The 13,474-nt window shown below is 44.0% G+C and overlaps 1 protein-coding gene and 3 long non-coding RNA genes across 6 annotated transcripts; 1 reads left to right on the forward strand and 3 right to left on the reverse strand.

The window, feature by feature from the left end:
* Positions 1 to 4,071: 4,071 nt before the first annotated feature.
* Positions 4,072 to 5,324, reverse strand: LOC125531664. Its single transcript, XR_007293417.1, has 3 exons — positions 5,197 to 5,324; positions 4,617 to 4,749; positions 4,072 to 4,373 (listed from the first exon to the last, which is right to left on the reverse strand). It is a non-coding gene; the product is annotated as an uncharacterized LOC125531664 (long non-coding RNA).
* A 2,059-nt stretch (positions 5,325 to 7,383) lies between these two features.
* LOC125531663 lies at positions 7,384 to 7,915 on the reverse strand. Its single transcript, XR_007293416.1, has 2 exons — positions 7,874 to 7,915; positions 7,384 to 7,742 (listed from the first exon to the last, which is right to left on the reverse strand). It is a non-coding gene; the product is annotated as an uncharacterized LOC125531663 (long non-coding RNA).
* Position 7,916: 1 nt separating this feature from the next.
* On the reverse strand, positions 7,917 to 9,973 carry LOC125531662. Of its 3 annotated transcripts, none has more exons than XR_007293415.1 (4): positions 9,556 to 9,973; positions 8,487 to 8,598; positions 8,218 to 8,387; positions 7,917 to 8,060 (listed from the first exon to the last, which is right to left on the reverse strand). It is a non-coding gene; the product is annotated as an uncharacterized LOC125531662 (long non-coding RNA). The 3 variants fall into 3 exon arrangements; XR_007293414.1 differs by having other exon boundaries at positions 8,195 to 8,387; XR_007293413.1 differs by lacking the exon at positions 7,917 to 8,060 and having other exon boundaries at positions 8,067 to 8,387.
* A 2,335-nt stretch (positions 9,974 to 12,308) lies between these two features.
* On the forward strand, positions 12,309 to 13,100 carry LOC125531665 (oil body-associated protein 1A-like). Its single transcript, XM_048695986.1, has 2 exons — positions 12,309 to 12,843; positions 12,925 to 13,100. Exons 1-2 carry the CDS (start codon positions 12,309 to 12,311, stop codon positions 13,098 to 13,100), a joined length of 711 nt encoding a protein of 236 aa, XP_048551943.1.
* The last annotated feature ends 374 nt before the right edge of the window (positions 13,101 to 13,474 follow it).

Genomic DNA, 13,474 nt, shown 5'->3' on the forward strand with positions numbered 1-13,474 from the left:
AGAACATGGTACACCGGAATAGCTTCAGATCAAAGTGAGCTGCACATTTCAACACATGTGATTTCTAAAAATCCTATACCCCCAAATATAATTTTTTATTGGTCCAGTTTCATGATTTTGTATAAACCCGTCTTCAGCTATACAAAATAGCTTGGTGTGTGATGCAGCAAATTATGTGCTTGTGCTTGCAGGTAACTCAGCCGATGGACCTTCTTATCATGAAACACCATGGCAATCGAGCTGTCGTCCATCCGTCCCTCCCTCCTCGCGCCCGGAACCCTAGCTCGCGGCCATGGCGACCGTGCACGTCGCAGGCAGCGCAGGATCTTCAGCACTACAAGTTGTGATTTCTATCACATGTTTGTTTGATACACAAGGTCGATCGTCTATCACCTGTTCCTATTAGGCTTGAAATACAACAAAGGATATGCGATTAGTGCTTACTACTCTTGCATGTAAAAAGTTGTGATTTCTTTTTTTCAAGCCCCTTTCTTTTCTCTGGATGCATGTCCATCCATCATGTACCCACCCACACATGCAAATGAATTCGTTTGGTGGTTATATCTTGAGTGGCATCTGAATACACAAGCGTGACCAATAGTAAGCGTGAGTGCTAGAGAAGTCCCCATTTAGCATGATGGAGAGCAGGATTGTCCCCATTTATATTTGGTTCACACAGTTGTAGCTTCCTTTTTCTACGGGTTGCAATGATATGGCTTGGTCGCGGCTTAGGTCAGACAGAGATGATCCAGTACTAATTAAGCATCATTGATAAATAACAAGAGGGGCATGTGAGGAGCTCTGTCTTGCTTGTAATAGCTAAACTATTGTTACCTACTTAATGAGATCCATCGTCGATCTGCTCTATTGACTAAATGTACCCTGCTTGCTTTGCTTTGACAAAATGGCCTGTACTGAACTTGGCTACCCATATGGGATGTCTATAAGGAGAACTATCCAGTCCATATCTGAATCTAGGAACTATGAACTATTATATCGATGATGTCGAGTTATGTCTACATAGCCTGCTTTGCTATGCTTCTATAAGCTCAATGTATCCTTTGTAATGTTCTTCTTCTTCGACTTATCTGCTCATTTTTAGATAAATTTTCATGTGAGTACCAATGTTATAAATCAGAATTCTCTTTCTAAGGATGCTTATGTCGCAACGGTTCATCATATTTGTCAATATATTCTATACAATATGTTATGCAGTCTAAAACCCATCTTAAATTTCATATCTTATGAACAGATAATAATTTGCAGTATGACACTGTACTGAACTAATATCATTGCTTTTTTTTATATATATTTACAATGCTCCTATGACTGTTCTGTAAAAAAAATGCTCCTATGACTGTATTACCCAATTGGATATAATTGTACCCGGCAGCGGCGCTGCCGGGTGTGGCAAGCCGCATTTCCTACTGTTTAATTGATTGACTGGTGTGCATATGATTTCAAGGTATCACTTTCAAGGTAGGAGACTGATATGAACTGCCAATGTAATTTCTTTTTATTTGTGATTCTTGCTGTTTAATTGATTGACTGGTGTGCATATGATTTCTAATATATGAATTCCTTCGTCTTGTGTATTGAATATAGGATTTAGCTACAGATAATCATTAATCAACTAATGTAATTTCTTTGCCAAGTTGTAGTTAGAGTTAAATGTGCCGCTGGTTATTTTATATCCTTTATTTATTCTTATTCTTCTAAATGAAATAGGAGATTTGTTGGTGCTCCATTAACTAAATATCACTGACAAAATGTTGTTCTCATTTCAGTTGAGAGAAAAGTTGCATACTTTGTGAACCAATTGGAGATTCATGTTGTTTCCCTGGATATTGTGTAGTTAGAGTTGATGTCACTGGTTATTTTATATCATTTGTTACTATTCTTTAATTGCCAAATCATATAGGAGATTTTGTTGGTGCCGAATTAACCAAATGTTACTGACAAAATGTTGTTTTTATTTCAGTTTGAGCGCAAATTGCATGCTCTATAAACTAACGGGAGATTTCTGTTGTTACGAGAATATTGTAGGAAGGGTGGACTATGAAGGGAAACACTGGTGTTCTAAGATAGATGTTCTGTGTTTGAGATCTTGCCTTGGTAGCTGGATGCCTTGGTGCAAGACATTCAAGGTAAGATTGATCCCCTGTACCCATGAGTTCACTTCTCATGTAGAGCTAATAGTCCTGTTATTTTTCTATACACTATGGCAGAGTAGAGATATATTGTGTATGCCAACATGTATGTAAGAGTAATAGTAATATGATACTTCTGATTGTAGATCCAAGGTTTTAAACCGACAAAAAATGCTATCAGTTCTCATATCAAATTTTTATGCCAGATGTGCATGCTCAAAGATTTTGGTCGGCAACTTATAGTGTGTATCAAAGGATTCTGAAAAAATAAGGTTGAGTTGTTATTGGACATTGGACCTTTATATCTTTTGCATGACATTTTATTTACTACTTGAGCTCTGTATTTTTCCTGTGCATATCTTTGTGCTAAAAAAATGCATTTCTGTTAAATAGTAATTCCTAACTAATTGTTTCTGATAAACAACGATGCCTTCCTTACACAGGTTGTTTGATGCGTTCGTGCTCGTCGGCGGGACGGTGCAAGGTGCAACTCCGACACGGTTCCTCGTTGGTTGGACGGCGTTCAGGCGCAACCCCGGCGCGCACTGAGTACTGCCTCGGCTACAGCCTCCCCCGGTGAGGTCCATCTTCCTCCCGCTCCTCTGCTTCGGCTACTGTATAGGACATGGCCATGGCTATATGCACAACGCATCATCACAACGTGCGTGCTGTCTGGTTTGCATTGTGGGCCTACATAGCACAATACTTTATCTCTAACTTCACTTGCATGAGTAGTGCTCTTATAGTGAAATACAATACGAGGCACCTATTAGCCTTACCATGAGTAACGCTTGAAACCCTCATCCGCAATGCGGGCCGGTGGGTCGCGGGGGACGTGGTACAGTGTGGGAGGGCGTCGACAATCGCTTACCGGTTGAGTCTCGTGCTGGGTGCACCGATACCGGCGAATTTGCTCCACATCTGTAGGTTCAGGGGCTAGAGCGAACGCTTTATGCCAAAGTGTTGAGCAAGTTGGCACTCCATGTACGAAGACGAACGACGGAGAAACTATTCGTATGCTGCCATGGCTCGGGCGGGGTAGACAAGGGCGAGGTGCGAACCGCGAGGGCCAGCGAATGGGTGTTACGCCCTTCGAGGGCGGGGGCAAGGTGGGAGTGTGGGGTGGGGGCGGTTGCCAAACGTGGCGGCCGGGGTCCTAACAAGTATGAGGCGTGGGGTCTATGACGGTGTGTTAACACAGGGAAAGTCTCGTGCACCGTTTTCAGGTTCCTACTGTAGAAGCAGTGCAATTTGCCGCTGCGGCAGAACTGAAAGATAAAGAACAACCATAAGGTGGTTGGTCCGAGTCGGTTCCGCAGTAACGATTGTTAGATTGCGTGGCCAGTATCACAGGATCAAAAAGGATTCTAGAGACAAGAGGGAGGATCCAACTTGATACCCAGTGGTGCCTCGATTGCTCAAAGGCACACTAATTCCAGCCAAGGTAATCATCATCGCCCTAGCACGAACGCCACTTGAGCATAAATAAGCAACACATTTAAATACAAATAAAAAATGGTTCAGGGTTCATTGCATAGCCGCCATCGCCATGGGAACCACCTGCGTGGGAGGGAGGAAGGCAGCTACAAGAGTGAGTGAGAGAGGAGGCGGCAGCTAGGTTTTCATCGCAGGAAGCCGCGGTCATTTTATACACCCCCCAAGCAAAATGACCCAGATGCCCTGGTGGGGGCACGGTATTTACATTCTGTTGCCATTGGAATTTTATCCGACGGCCGAAGTTGATCGGTAAATATCCAACGACCCACAACAATTTGGATCGAGATCCGACGGCCTGTATCGCGAGGAGATTTCGATCCGACGGTCCAGAATCCAAACGCACGGGAGAGCTCCATTTCGGTTCAGACTCTAACAAGGGGAAACGCATGGGAGAGCTCCATTTCGGTTCAGACTCTAACAAGGGGATGCATAGCGGGCTCAGATTCACCTTTCCTCGATCATATAACCTACCCCCGTCATCTCTTATCACCAGATCAATCTGTTCATACAGTGGAGCTGCCCTGGTTATCACTCAACAAGAATGACCATCCAAGGACAACAACAAGTATCACAGGATCAAAAAGGATTCTAGAGACAAGAGGGAGGATCCAACCTGATACGCACAGGTGCCACGATTGCTCAAAGGCACACTTATTTCAGCCACGATTAATCATCATCGCCCTAGCACGAACGCCACTGATCAATATAGCAAATCCAGGAGCATAGCTATAGGACCAGGGCATCGACATGTAAACCAGAGCATCACATTAGCTCCTATGATAGCAACTAAACATGAACAGCAGCCTGCAAACCCTAAAATGGCATGGATCCACGAGTACAGAGCTCAAGTAGGAACCGATGCATGAGTAGGGCATAGAGCATCAACCAGACAAGCACCACATCAATATAGCCATGGCCATGTCCTATACAGTAGCCGAAGCAGAGGAGCGGGAGGAAGATGGACCTCACCGAGGGAGGCTGTAGCCGAGGCAGTACTCAGTGCGCGCCGGGGTTGCGCCTGAACGCCGTCCAACCGGCGAGGAACCGCGTCGGAGTTGCACCTTGCACCGTCCCGCCGACGAGCACGAACGCATCAAACAACCTGTGTAAGGAAGGCATCGTTGTTTATCAGAAACAATTAGTTAGGAATTACTATTTAACAGAAATGCATTTTTTTAGCACAAAGATATGCACAGGAAAAATACAGAGCTCAAGTAATAAATAAAATTTCATGCAAAAGATATAAAGGTCCAATGTCCGATAACAACTCAACCTTATTTTTTTCAGAATCCTTTGATACACACTATAAGTTGCCGACCAAAATCTTTGAGCATGCACATCTGGCATAAAAATTTGATATGAGAACTGATAGCATTTTTTGTCGGTTTAAAACCTTGGATCTACAATCAGAAGTATCATATTACTATTACTCTTACATACATGTTGGCATACACAATATATCTCTACTCTGCCATAGTATATAGAAAAATAACAGGACTATTAGCTCTACATGAGAAGTGAACTCATGGGTACAGGGGATCAATCTTACCTTGAATGTCTTGCACCAAGGCATCCAGCTACCAAGGCAAGATCTCAAACACAGAACATCTATCTTAGAACACCAGTGTTTCCCTTCATAGTCCACCCTTCCTACAATATTCTGGTAACAACAGAAATCTCCCGTTAGTTTATAGAGCATGCAATTTGCGCTCAAACTGAAATAAGAACAACATTTTGTCAGTTTTGTCAGTAACATTTGGTTAATTGGGCACCAACAAAATCTCCTATATGATTTGGCGATTAAAGAATAGTAACAAATGATATAAAATAACCAGTGACATCAACTCTAACTACACAATATCCAGGGAAACAACATGAATCTCCAATTGGTTCACAAAGTATGCAACTTTTCTCTCAACTGAAATGAGAACAACATTTTGTCAGTGATATTTAGTTAATGGAGCACCAACAAATCTCCTATTTCATTTAGAAGAATAAGAATAAATAAATGATATAAAATAACCAGTGGCACATTTAACTCTAACTACAACTTGGCAAAGAAATTACATTAGTTGATTAATGATTATCTGTAGCTAAATCCTATATTCAATACACAAGACAAGGAATTCATATATTAGAAATCATATGCACACCAGTCAATCAATTAAACAGCAAGAATCACAAATAAAAAGAAATTACATTGGCAGTTCATATCAGTCTCCTACCTTGAAAATGATACCTTGAAATCATATGCACACCAGTCAATCAATTTAACAGTAGGAAATGCGGCTTGCCGCACCCGGCAACGCCGCTGCCGGGTACAATTATATCCAATTGGGTAATACAGTCATAGGAGCATTTTTTTTACAGAACAGTCATAGGAGCATTGTAAATATGAAAAAAAGCAATGATGTTAGTTCAGTACAGTGTCATACTGCAAATTATTATCTATTCATAAGATATGAAATTTAAGATGGGTTTTAGACTGCATAACATATTGTATAGAATATAGGGACATTTACATCTATGCCCTTAACTCGAACCCACTACTCAGTTTTGCCCCTAATTTTTAGGTATGCTCAGTTTTGCCCCTCCGCCGTTAGTTTCACTTATAGAAATGCCCTTCTCTGCCGTTACCGTCCGGTCAAAGGTCTTTGACCGTCCTGAAAAAATAGCAAAAAAAATCAAAAAAATATGAAATTTGGTGGGATCGAAGATAGTCATGTCCGCAAGGCGCGTGCACATTCTCATGCCGTTCGGACACTCCGGGAGCTCGTGTCAAAGGAAAACATAAATTTTGTACGCATGCGAGCAGTAAATTCAAAAAAAATAGAAAAAAAATCAAAAAAATATGAAATTTCGTGGGACTCAAGATATTCAGGTGCGCAAGATGTGTGCACGTTTTTGTTGTGTTTGGACATTGTAGGAGCTCGTGGAGAAAAAAACAAATTTTAGCTCAAAAAAACTTTGAAAAAATGCACTATTTTGTTTTTTTTTCTCTAGAGCGCCCCGTACGTCATTTGATCACCAAAACTTGCAAGCACTTTGTGCACTCAAGCCTCTTTGACGCCAAATAAATTCAAATTTTTTTGAACTTTTTTGCTATTTTTTTCGAATTTACTGTTCATAGGCATAAATTATTTTTGTTTTCCTTTGCGACGAGCTCCCGGAGTGTCCAACCAACACAAAAATGTGCACGCGCCTTGCGGACATGACTATCTTCGATCCCACCAAATTTCATATTTTTTTGATTTTTTTTGCTATTTTTTTCTGGATGGTCAAAGTACTTTGACCGGACGGTAACGGTGCAAAAGGGCATTTCTATAAGTGACACTAACGGCGGAGGGGCAAAACTGAGCATACCTGAAAATTAGGGGCAAAACTGGAATTGGCCCTAGAATATATTGACAAATATGATGAACCGTTCTGACATAAGCATCCTTAGAAAGAGAATTCTGGTTTATAACATTGGTACTCACATGAAAATTTATCTAAAAATGAGCAGATAAGTCGAAGAAGAAGAACAGTACAAAGGATACATTGAGCTTATAGAAGCATAGCAAGGCAGGCTATGTAGACATAACTCGACATCATCGATATAATAGTTCATAGTTCCTAGATTCAGATATGGACTGGATAGTTCTCCTTATAGACATCTCATCTGGGTAGCCAAGGATGACCAAGTTCAGTACAGGCCATTTTGTCAAAGCAAAGCAAGCAGGGTACATTTAGTCAATAGAGCAGATCGACGATGGATCTCATTAAGTAGGTAACAATAGTTTAGCTATTACAAGCAAGACAGAGCTCCTCACATGCCCCTCTTGTTATTTATCAATGATGCTTAATTAGTACTGGATCATCTCTGTCTGGCCTAAGCCGCGACCAAGCCATATCATTGCAACCCGTAGAAAAAGGAAGCTACAACTGTGTGAACCAAATACAAATGGGGACAATCCTGCTCTCCATCATGCTAAATGGGGACTTCTCTAGCACTCACGCTTACTATTAGTCACGCTTGTGTATTCAGATGCCACTCAAGATATAACCACCAAACGAATTCATTTGCATGTGTGGGTGGGTACATGATGGAAGGACCTGCATCCAGAGAAAAGAAAGGGGCTTGAAAAAAAGAAATCACAACTTTTTACATGCAAGAGTAGTAAGCACTAATCGCATATTCTTTGTTGTATTTCAAGCCTAATAGGAACAGGTGATAGACGATCGACCTTGTGTATCAAACAAACATGTGATAGAAATCACAACCTTGTAGTGCTGAAGATCCTGCACTGCCTGCGACATGCACGGTCGCCATGGCCGCGAGCTAGGGTTCCGGGCGCGAGGAGGGAGGGATGGACGGACGACAGCTCGATTGCCATGGTGTTTCATGATAAGAAGGTCCATCGGCTGAGTTATCTGCAAGCACAAGCACATAATTTGCTGCATCACACACCAAGCTATTTTGTATAGCTGAAGACGGGTTTATACAAAATCATGAAACTGGACCAATAAAAAATTATATTTGGGGGTATAGGATTTTTAGAAATCACATGTGTTGAAATGTGCAGCTCACTTTGATCTGAAGCTATTCCGGTGTACCATGTTCTTTAAGAATCTCAGTAGGGACATAATCTCAACTGTATTGTGTTTAGCAGCAAGAGGGACACTCAATATATCCATTCTGGGTGTTCCAAAAACTGAAAATGTCGGAAATCAGATAGAAACGATCTGTAGAAATGTCCCCTGAAAAATAAAAGTGAAATGTCATCACAAAGTACTCTAGTAGTAAGAAAAAGGCAAACGTCCTCTAGTAGTAATGAGGTTGTAAAGAAAGTTTGGTACCTTAGCTGGTTGTGGTTCAGGCCCAATCGGGAGCTACGTCGAGGGAATTGCTAATGCTTCCATCTGCCTGAACCTTTAGCACAAAGCTATGGATTTGCCATTGGAGATGAACCTAGCAGAGTAGATTGTAAGAAATGGAACAAATCAAGAGGAGTGAGGGAAACAAATCTGGCATAACAAGAGGAGTGAAGGAAACAAATCTGGCATAATTTATTCTATAAGATGTCCGTAAATTCAGACAAAAGATACCAACTTTGTTCCCTGAGGTGGACTGAAATAAACCATATGACCAAGACACCTGGTTCATCCTGAATTATGGAGTGAAGAAAAAAGTTGCCCTATACAACCATCAGAGTTCATGACAGTACAAAAGAATAAAAAACTAAAATTGTTGCATCGTGTAGCTTGCATAGCAGATAGAGAATACAACAAATACAAATTCCAAATTAGAGGAATTGTTCAGTTTTGTTTTGCAGGAGCGCATATAGGTGCAGCTAATACATTTCTTAATGTCCCATATATGAAGAAATACTATAAGAAGTTCATAGGACTAAACCAAAACACCAAACACCATAGTTGATCAAAGCATAAAGTTGACCATTCTTGCTCCTGTTTCCAACATGCAGTTGGCTACCACGTGGCTCTAAGCCCAATCTAGCCTACAGGATAAAGATTATGTCCTTTGGAAGCAGATTAGACTGAAAATGCTTTGCTTGTGCTATTGGATAAATGAACCTAACTGAACACCATGCAAAATCTAGGAGTATTACTGAACCTAACTGAAACACATGCCAAATCATTCTCTTGATGCCCATTTACTCCTAGGAGTACTACTGAAGCTAACTGGATTTAGGAGCATTTACAAAACCTAGGAGTACTACTGAACCTAAGTGCATGTTTGGTGTACTAAACATAGGAATTGAGTGTTTGTACTGCATGGATGCAAATCAAAGGAGCTGGAGCTGCGTGCTTGTACTCCATAGACGTTTTATGAACTCTATAGTCCATGGAAAATGAACATAGCCGCAAACTAATAAAAACAAAGCAGCAGAGGAGAGGACGAGCTCACCTACGAGGTTGTAGCCAAGGCAGTAGCACAGCTCGTCGCCGCAGCTGAGCTCCGAGCGCTGCCTCCATGCCCCGGCCTCTTCCGCGCGCTGGCCTCTTGCGTCCGACCTCCTCCGAGCGCTGCCTCCTAATAGCCACCGGATCCGACGCGCCCGGACTCGCAGCCAACGGATTCGGCGACCGCGATGTGGCGCCCATCCTCCCCGACGCGGTTGACCACGGCTCCGGCGACCGCGACGAGAACCCGTGGAAGCACGCGCACACGCCGGCGACGCCCTCCCTCTCTGGTCGCTTCCTCCACAACGCGTCGGGTAGGTGGCGGTGATGGCGTGGCGGCGGCCGACGGGCAGGGAGGATGGCTGGCGGGGAGTGACGGCTAGGGTTCAATCGCGGTTCGAGGAGGTGGGTGATGAGGAAATGACTACCTTGGATACGACCAAAATATTGCATACATGCATATTTGTCAGGTGATTTTTAATGCAAACTATTCAATAATTTATTTATATTATCCAGAACAAAAATACTTCACACACTTTTGTGTTTTGTCTAATTGCAGGTGTATGGGACATTTGTACAATCCATATATGAAGATAAGGAAAAAGAAGAAGTTTATGTTGTGTTCAAAAAGTCCTCTCACGTCACTTTTGGGCCAAGAGAAGATAGAGTCCAAGTCTTTCACGTTCTGGATTCAGATTCGGATTGCACAGACATACCTGACTCAAAACGCTAACAACTTTTTCATACGGACTCCGAATTGGGTGATTCTTTTTTTGTTGGAAACTAGATTTCGTGCTCTTTCCAACCCAATTGGATTCACCTTCAAATTCGTCCGGAGCGTTGAGTTACGGACGAAACAATCTGACGTTGCAGCAGAATTCGAGTCAAACTACAAGCCCAAAGGTGTTGCATCACCTCCACTTGGGCCCATGAGCCTTGTACGACCTAGGGTTAGTTTTAGGCTGCCTTGGGACGTCCTCCCACCTCCTTGGCCGCCACCCCTTGCTCCTATATAAGTAGATCCATCTAGTAGTTTTTTCCTTAGGATTTGTTTAGTTAAAAGTTAGCCATTGCAACTTCGTGTACTTCGTTTGTGTCCAACGACCAGACCAAGACCGCTTACGGATCCCCACCATTATCAATACCTCATATATATTTGCAATATTCAGATTGCTTTATCATATGCTTGCTCGTTCTTCGATTGCTTGCAGGAATAGACCTTCGTGGTCAGGCTGACCGTGCTTCCGGCATCGTCAGTAACCTCAGGAGATTGGTTTAGCGGTTGCTAAGGCGCAACGTCGTGCACGTTTGTAGTCGGATCGTCAAAGTCGTCTCCACTAAATCGATATTTATCATCTCATCGAAAGATCGGGACCACTTGATAGAAAGGCTAAGGTCCCGATCTTTCGATGAGATGATAACTATCGATTTGGTGGAGACGACTTTGACGATCCGACTACAAACGTGCACGACGTTGCGCCTTAGCAAGCGCTAAACTAATCTCCTGAGGTTACTGACGATGCCGGAAGCATGGTCAGCCTGACCACGAAGGTCTATTCCTGCAAGCAATCGAAGAACAAGCAAGAATATGATAAAGCAATCTGAATATTGCAAATATATATGAGGTATTGATAATGGTGGGGATCCGTAAGCGGTCTTGGTCTGGTCGTTGGACACAAACGAAGTACACGAAGTTGCAATGGCTAACTTTTAACTAAACAAATTCTAAGGAAAAAGCTACTAGATGGATCTATTTATATAGGAGCAAGGGGTGGCGGCCAAGGAGGTGGGAGGACGTCCCAAGGCAGCCTAAAACTAACCCTAGGTCGTACAAGGCTCATGGGCCCAAGTGGAGGTGATGCAACACCTTTGGGATTATAGTTTGACTCAAATTCTGCTGCAACGTCAGATTGTTTCGTCCGTAACTCAACGCTCCGGATGAATTTGAAGGTGAATCCAATTGGGTTGGAAAGAGCACGAAATCTAGTTTCCAACAAAAAAAGAATCACCCAATTCGGAGTCCGTATGAAAAAGTTATTGGCGTTTTGAGTCAGGTATGTCTGTGCAGTCCGAATCTGAATCCAGAACGTGAAAGACTTGGACTCTATCTTCTCTTGGCCCAAAAGTGACGTGAGAGGACTTTTTGAACACAACATAAACTTCTTCTTTTTCCTTATCTTCATATGTGGATTGTACAAGTGTTCCATACACCTGCAATTAGACAAAACACAAAAGTGTGTGAAGTATTTTTGTTCTGGATAACATAAATAGATTATTGAATAGTTTGCATTAGAAATCACCTGACAAATATGCATGTATGCAATATTTTTGGTCGTATCCAAGGTATTTATGTCCTCATCAGTGGGTAGCGGCGGCGGCGATGCGGGTGGGAGGATAGGAGGCACGCGGGAGGGAGGCGGCTGCGGGAGGGAGGGAGAGAGGAGGAGGCGGCTAGGTCTCCACCACAGGAGCGCCCCCTTTTATACCCCACGACGCGAAATGACCGGAATGCCCTGGTGGAGGTAAGGTATTTACAATTAGTTGCCATTGAAATTTTATCCGACGGCCCAGGACGATCGGGTAAATATCAGACGACCCACAGCGATTTGGATCGAGATCCGACGGCCTGTATCGCGAGGAGATTTCGATCCGACGGTCCAGAATTCAAACGCACGGGAGAGCTCCATTTCGCTTCAGGCTCTAGCAAGGGGATACTCGATTGCATTCGCAACACACACAACTCGCACAGCATCGAAGATGGCGGCCTCGTGCCACGACGTGGACGTGCCGGGGAAGCCGACGGAGATGGCGACGGCGCTGCTGGAGACGCCGACGGGGGCCATCCAGGGGTTCGCCCCCATCAACCAGATCCACCAGCACCTTTGCGCCTTCCACTTCTACGGGGATGACATGACGCGGCAGGTGGAGGCGCACCACTTCTGCGCGCACCTCAACGAGGACGTGCAGCAATGCCTCATCTTCGACGGGCCGGAGGCCGGCGCGCGCCTCATCGGCCTTGAGTACATCGTCACCGAGGAGCTGTTCCTCACGCTGCCCGACGAGGAGAAGCCGATGTGGCACACCCACGAGTTCGAGGTCAAGGGCGGTGTGCTCTTCATGCCCGGCGTCCCCGGCGTCGTCGAGCGCCGGGACCTCAAGGTCGTCGCCAGGACCTACGGCAAGACCGTCCACTTCTGGCAGGTCGACCGCGGCGACGCCCTCCCGCTCGGCCTCCCGCAGATCATGATGGCGCTCACCCGCGAGGGCCGGCTCCGGCAGGATCTCGCCGACTGTAAGCATGCCCCGCCGAGTTCACCATGGTTTTCTTTTTGGGTTTCTTGGTTCGTTCACCGAGATTGTTACGTGGGTGCAGGTGTGGAGAAGAAGTTCAGCGTGTCGTTCCAGAAGGAGAGGGAGAACCGGGCGTACATGAACGGGCCGGCGCACGGCATCCACCCGTTGGCCAATGCGGCTGGGAAGGGCTTGAAGACGGAGATCCGCGAGGTCGATCTTCCGGCTGCGAATACCGGAGCCAGGATTTTCACCTGATCTGCTCTTGCCGTGCGTACGTGTCCGCCAGATGGGTGTATGGATAGCTGGGTGATAGGGTAGTTAATAAAATGTCTCCCACCCTTTGTTTTTCCTCTTGGAAATGGAGTGAGTGCTCGACGAATGACTTCCCAAAAACAGTATAGGCAGTGGCGGTGTGAGGAACCGAGGATGTAGAGTTAGAAGGAATCAAATGAATCAACAAACTCTTTATAAGAGCCAAACCATATTCTACTCTTAAGATTTTCCCTACACTTCCAGAGATTATTTAAAAGATAAACAAGCACTCGGCGAGAACAACATCTGCTTTCATATTTTTAAGGAGCTGAAACTAATACTCGTTCCAAAATAGATGACCCAATTTTGTACTGACT

The sequence above is a fragment of the Triticum urartu genome, unplaced genomic scaffold, assembly GCF_003073215.2.
Source record: "Triticum urartu cultivar G1812 unplaced genomic scaffold, Tu2.1 TuUngrouped_contig_778, whole genome shotgun sequence".
Taxonomy (NCBI): domain Eukaryota; kingdom Viridiplantae; phylum Streptophyta; class Magnoliopsida; order Poales; family Poaceae; genus Triticum; species Triticum urartu.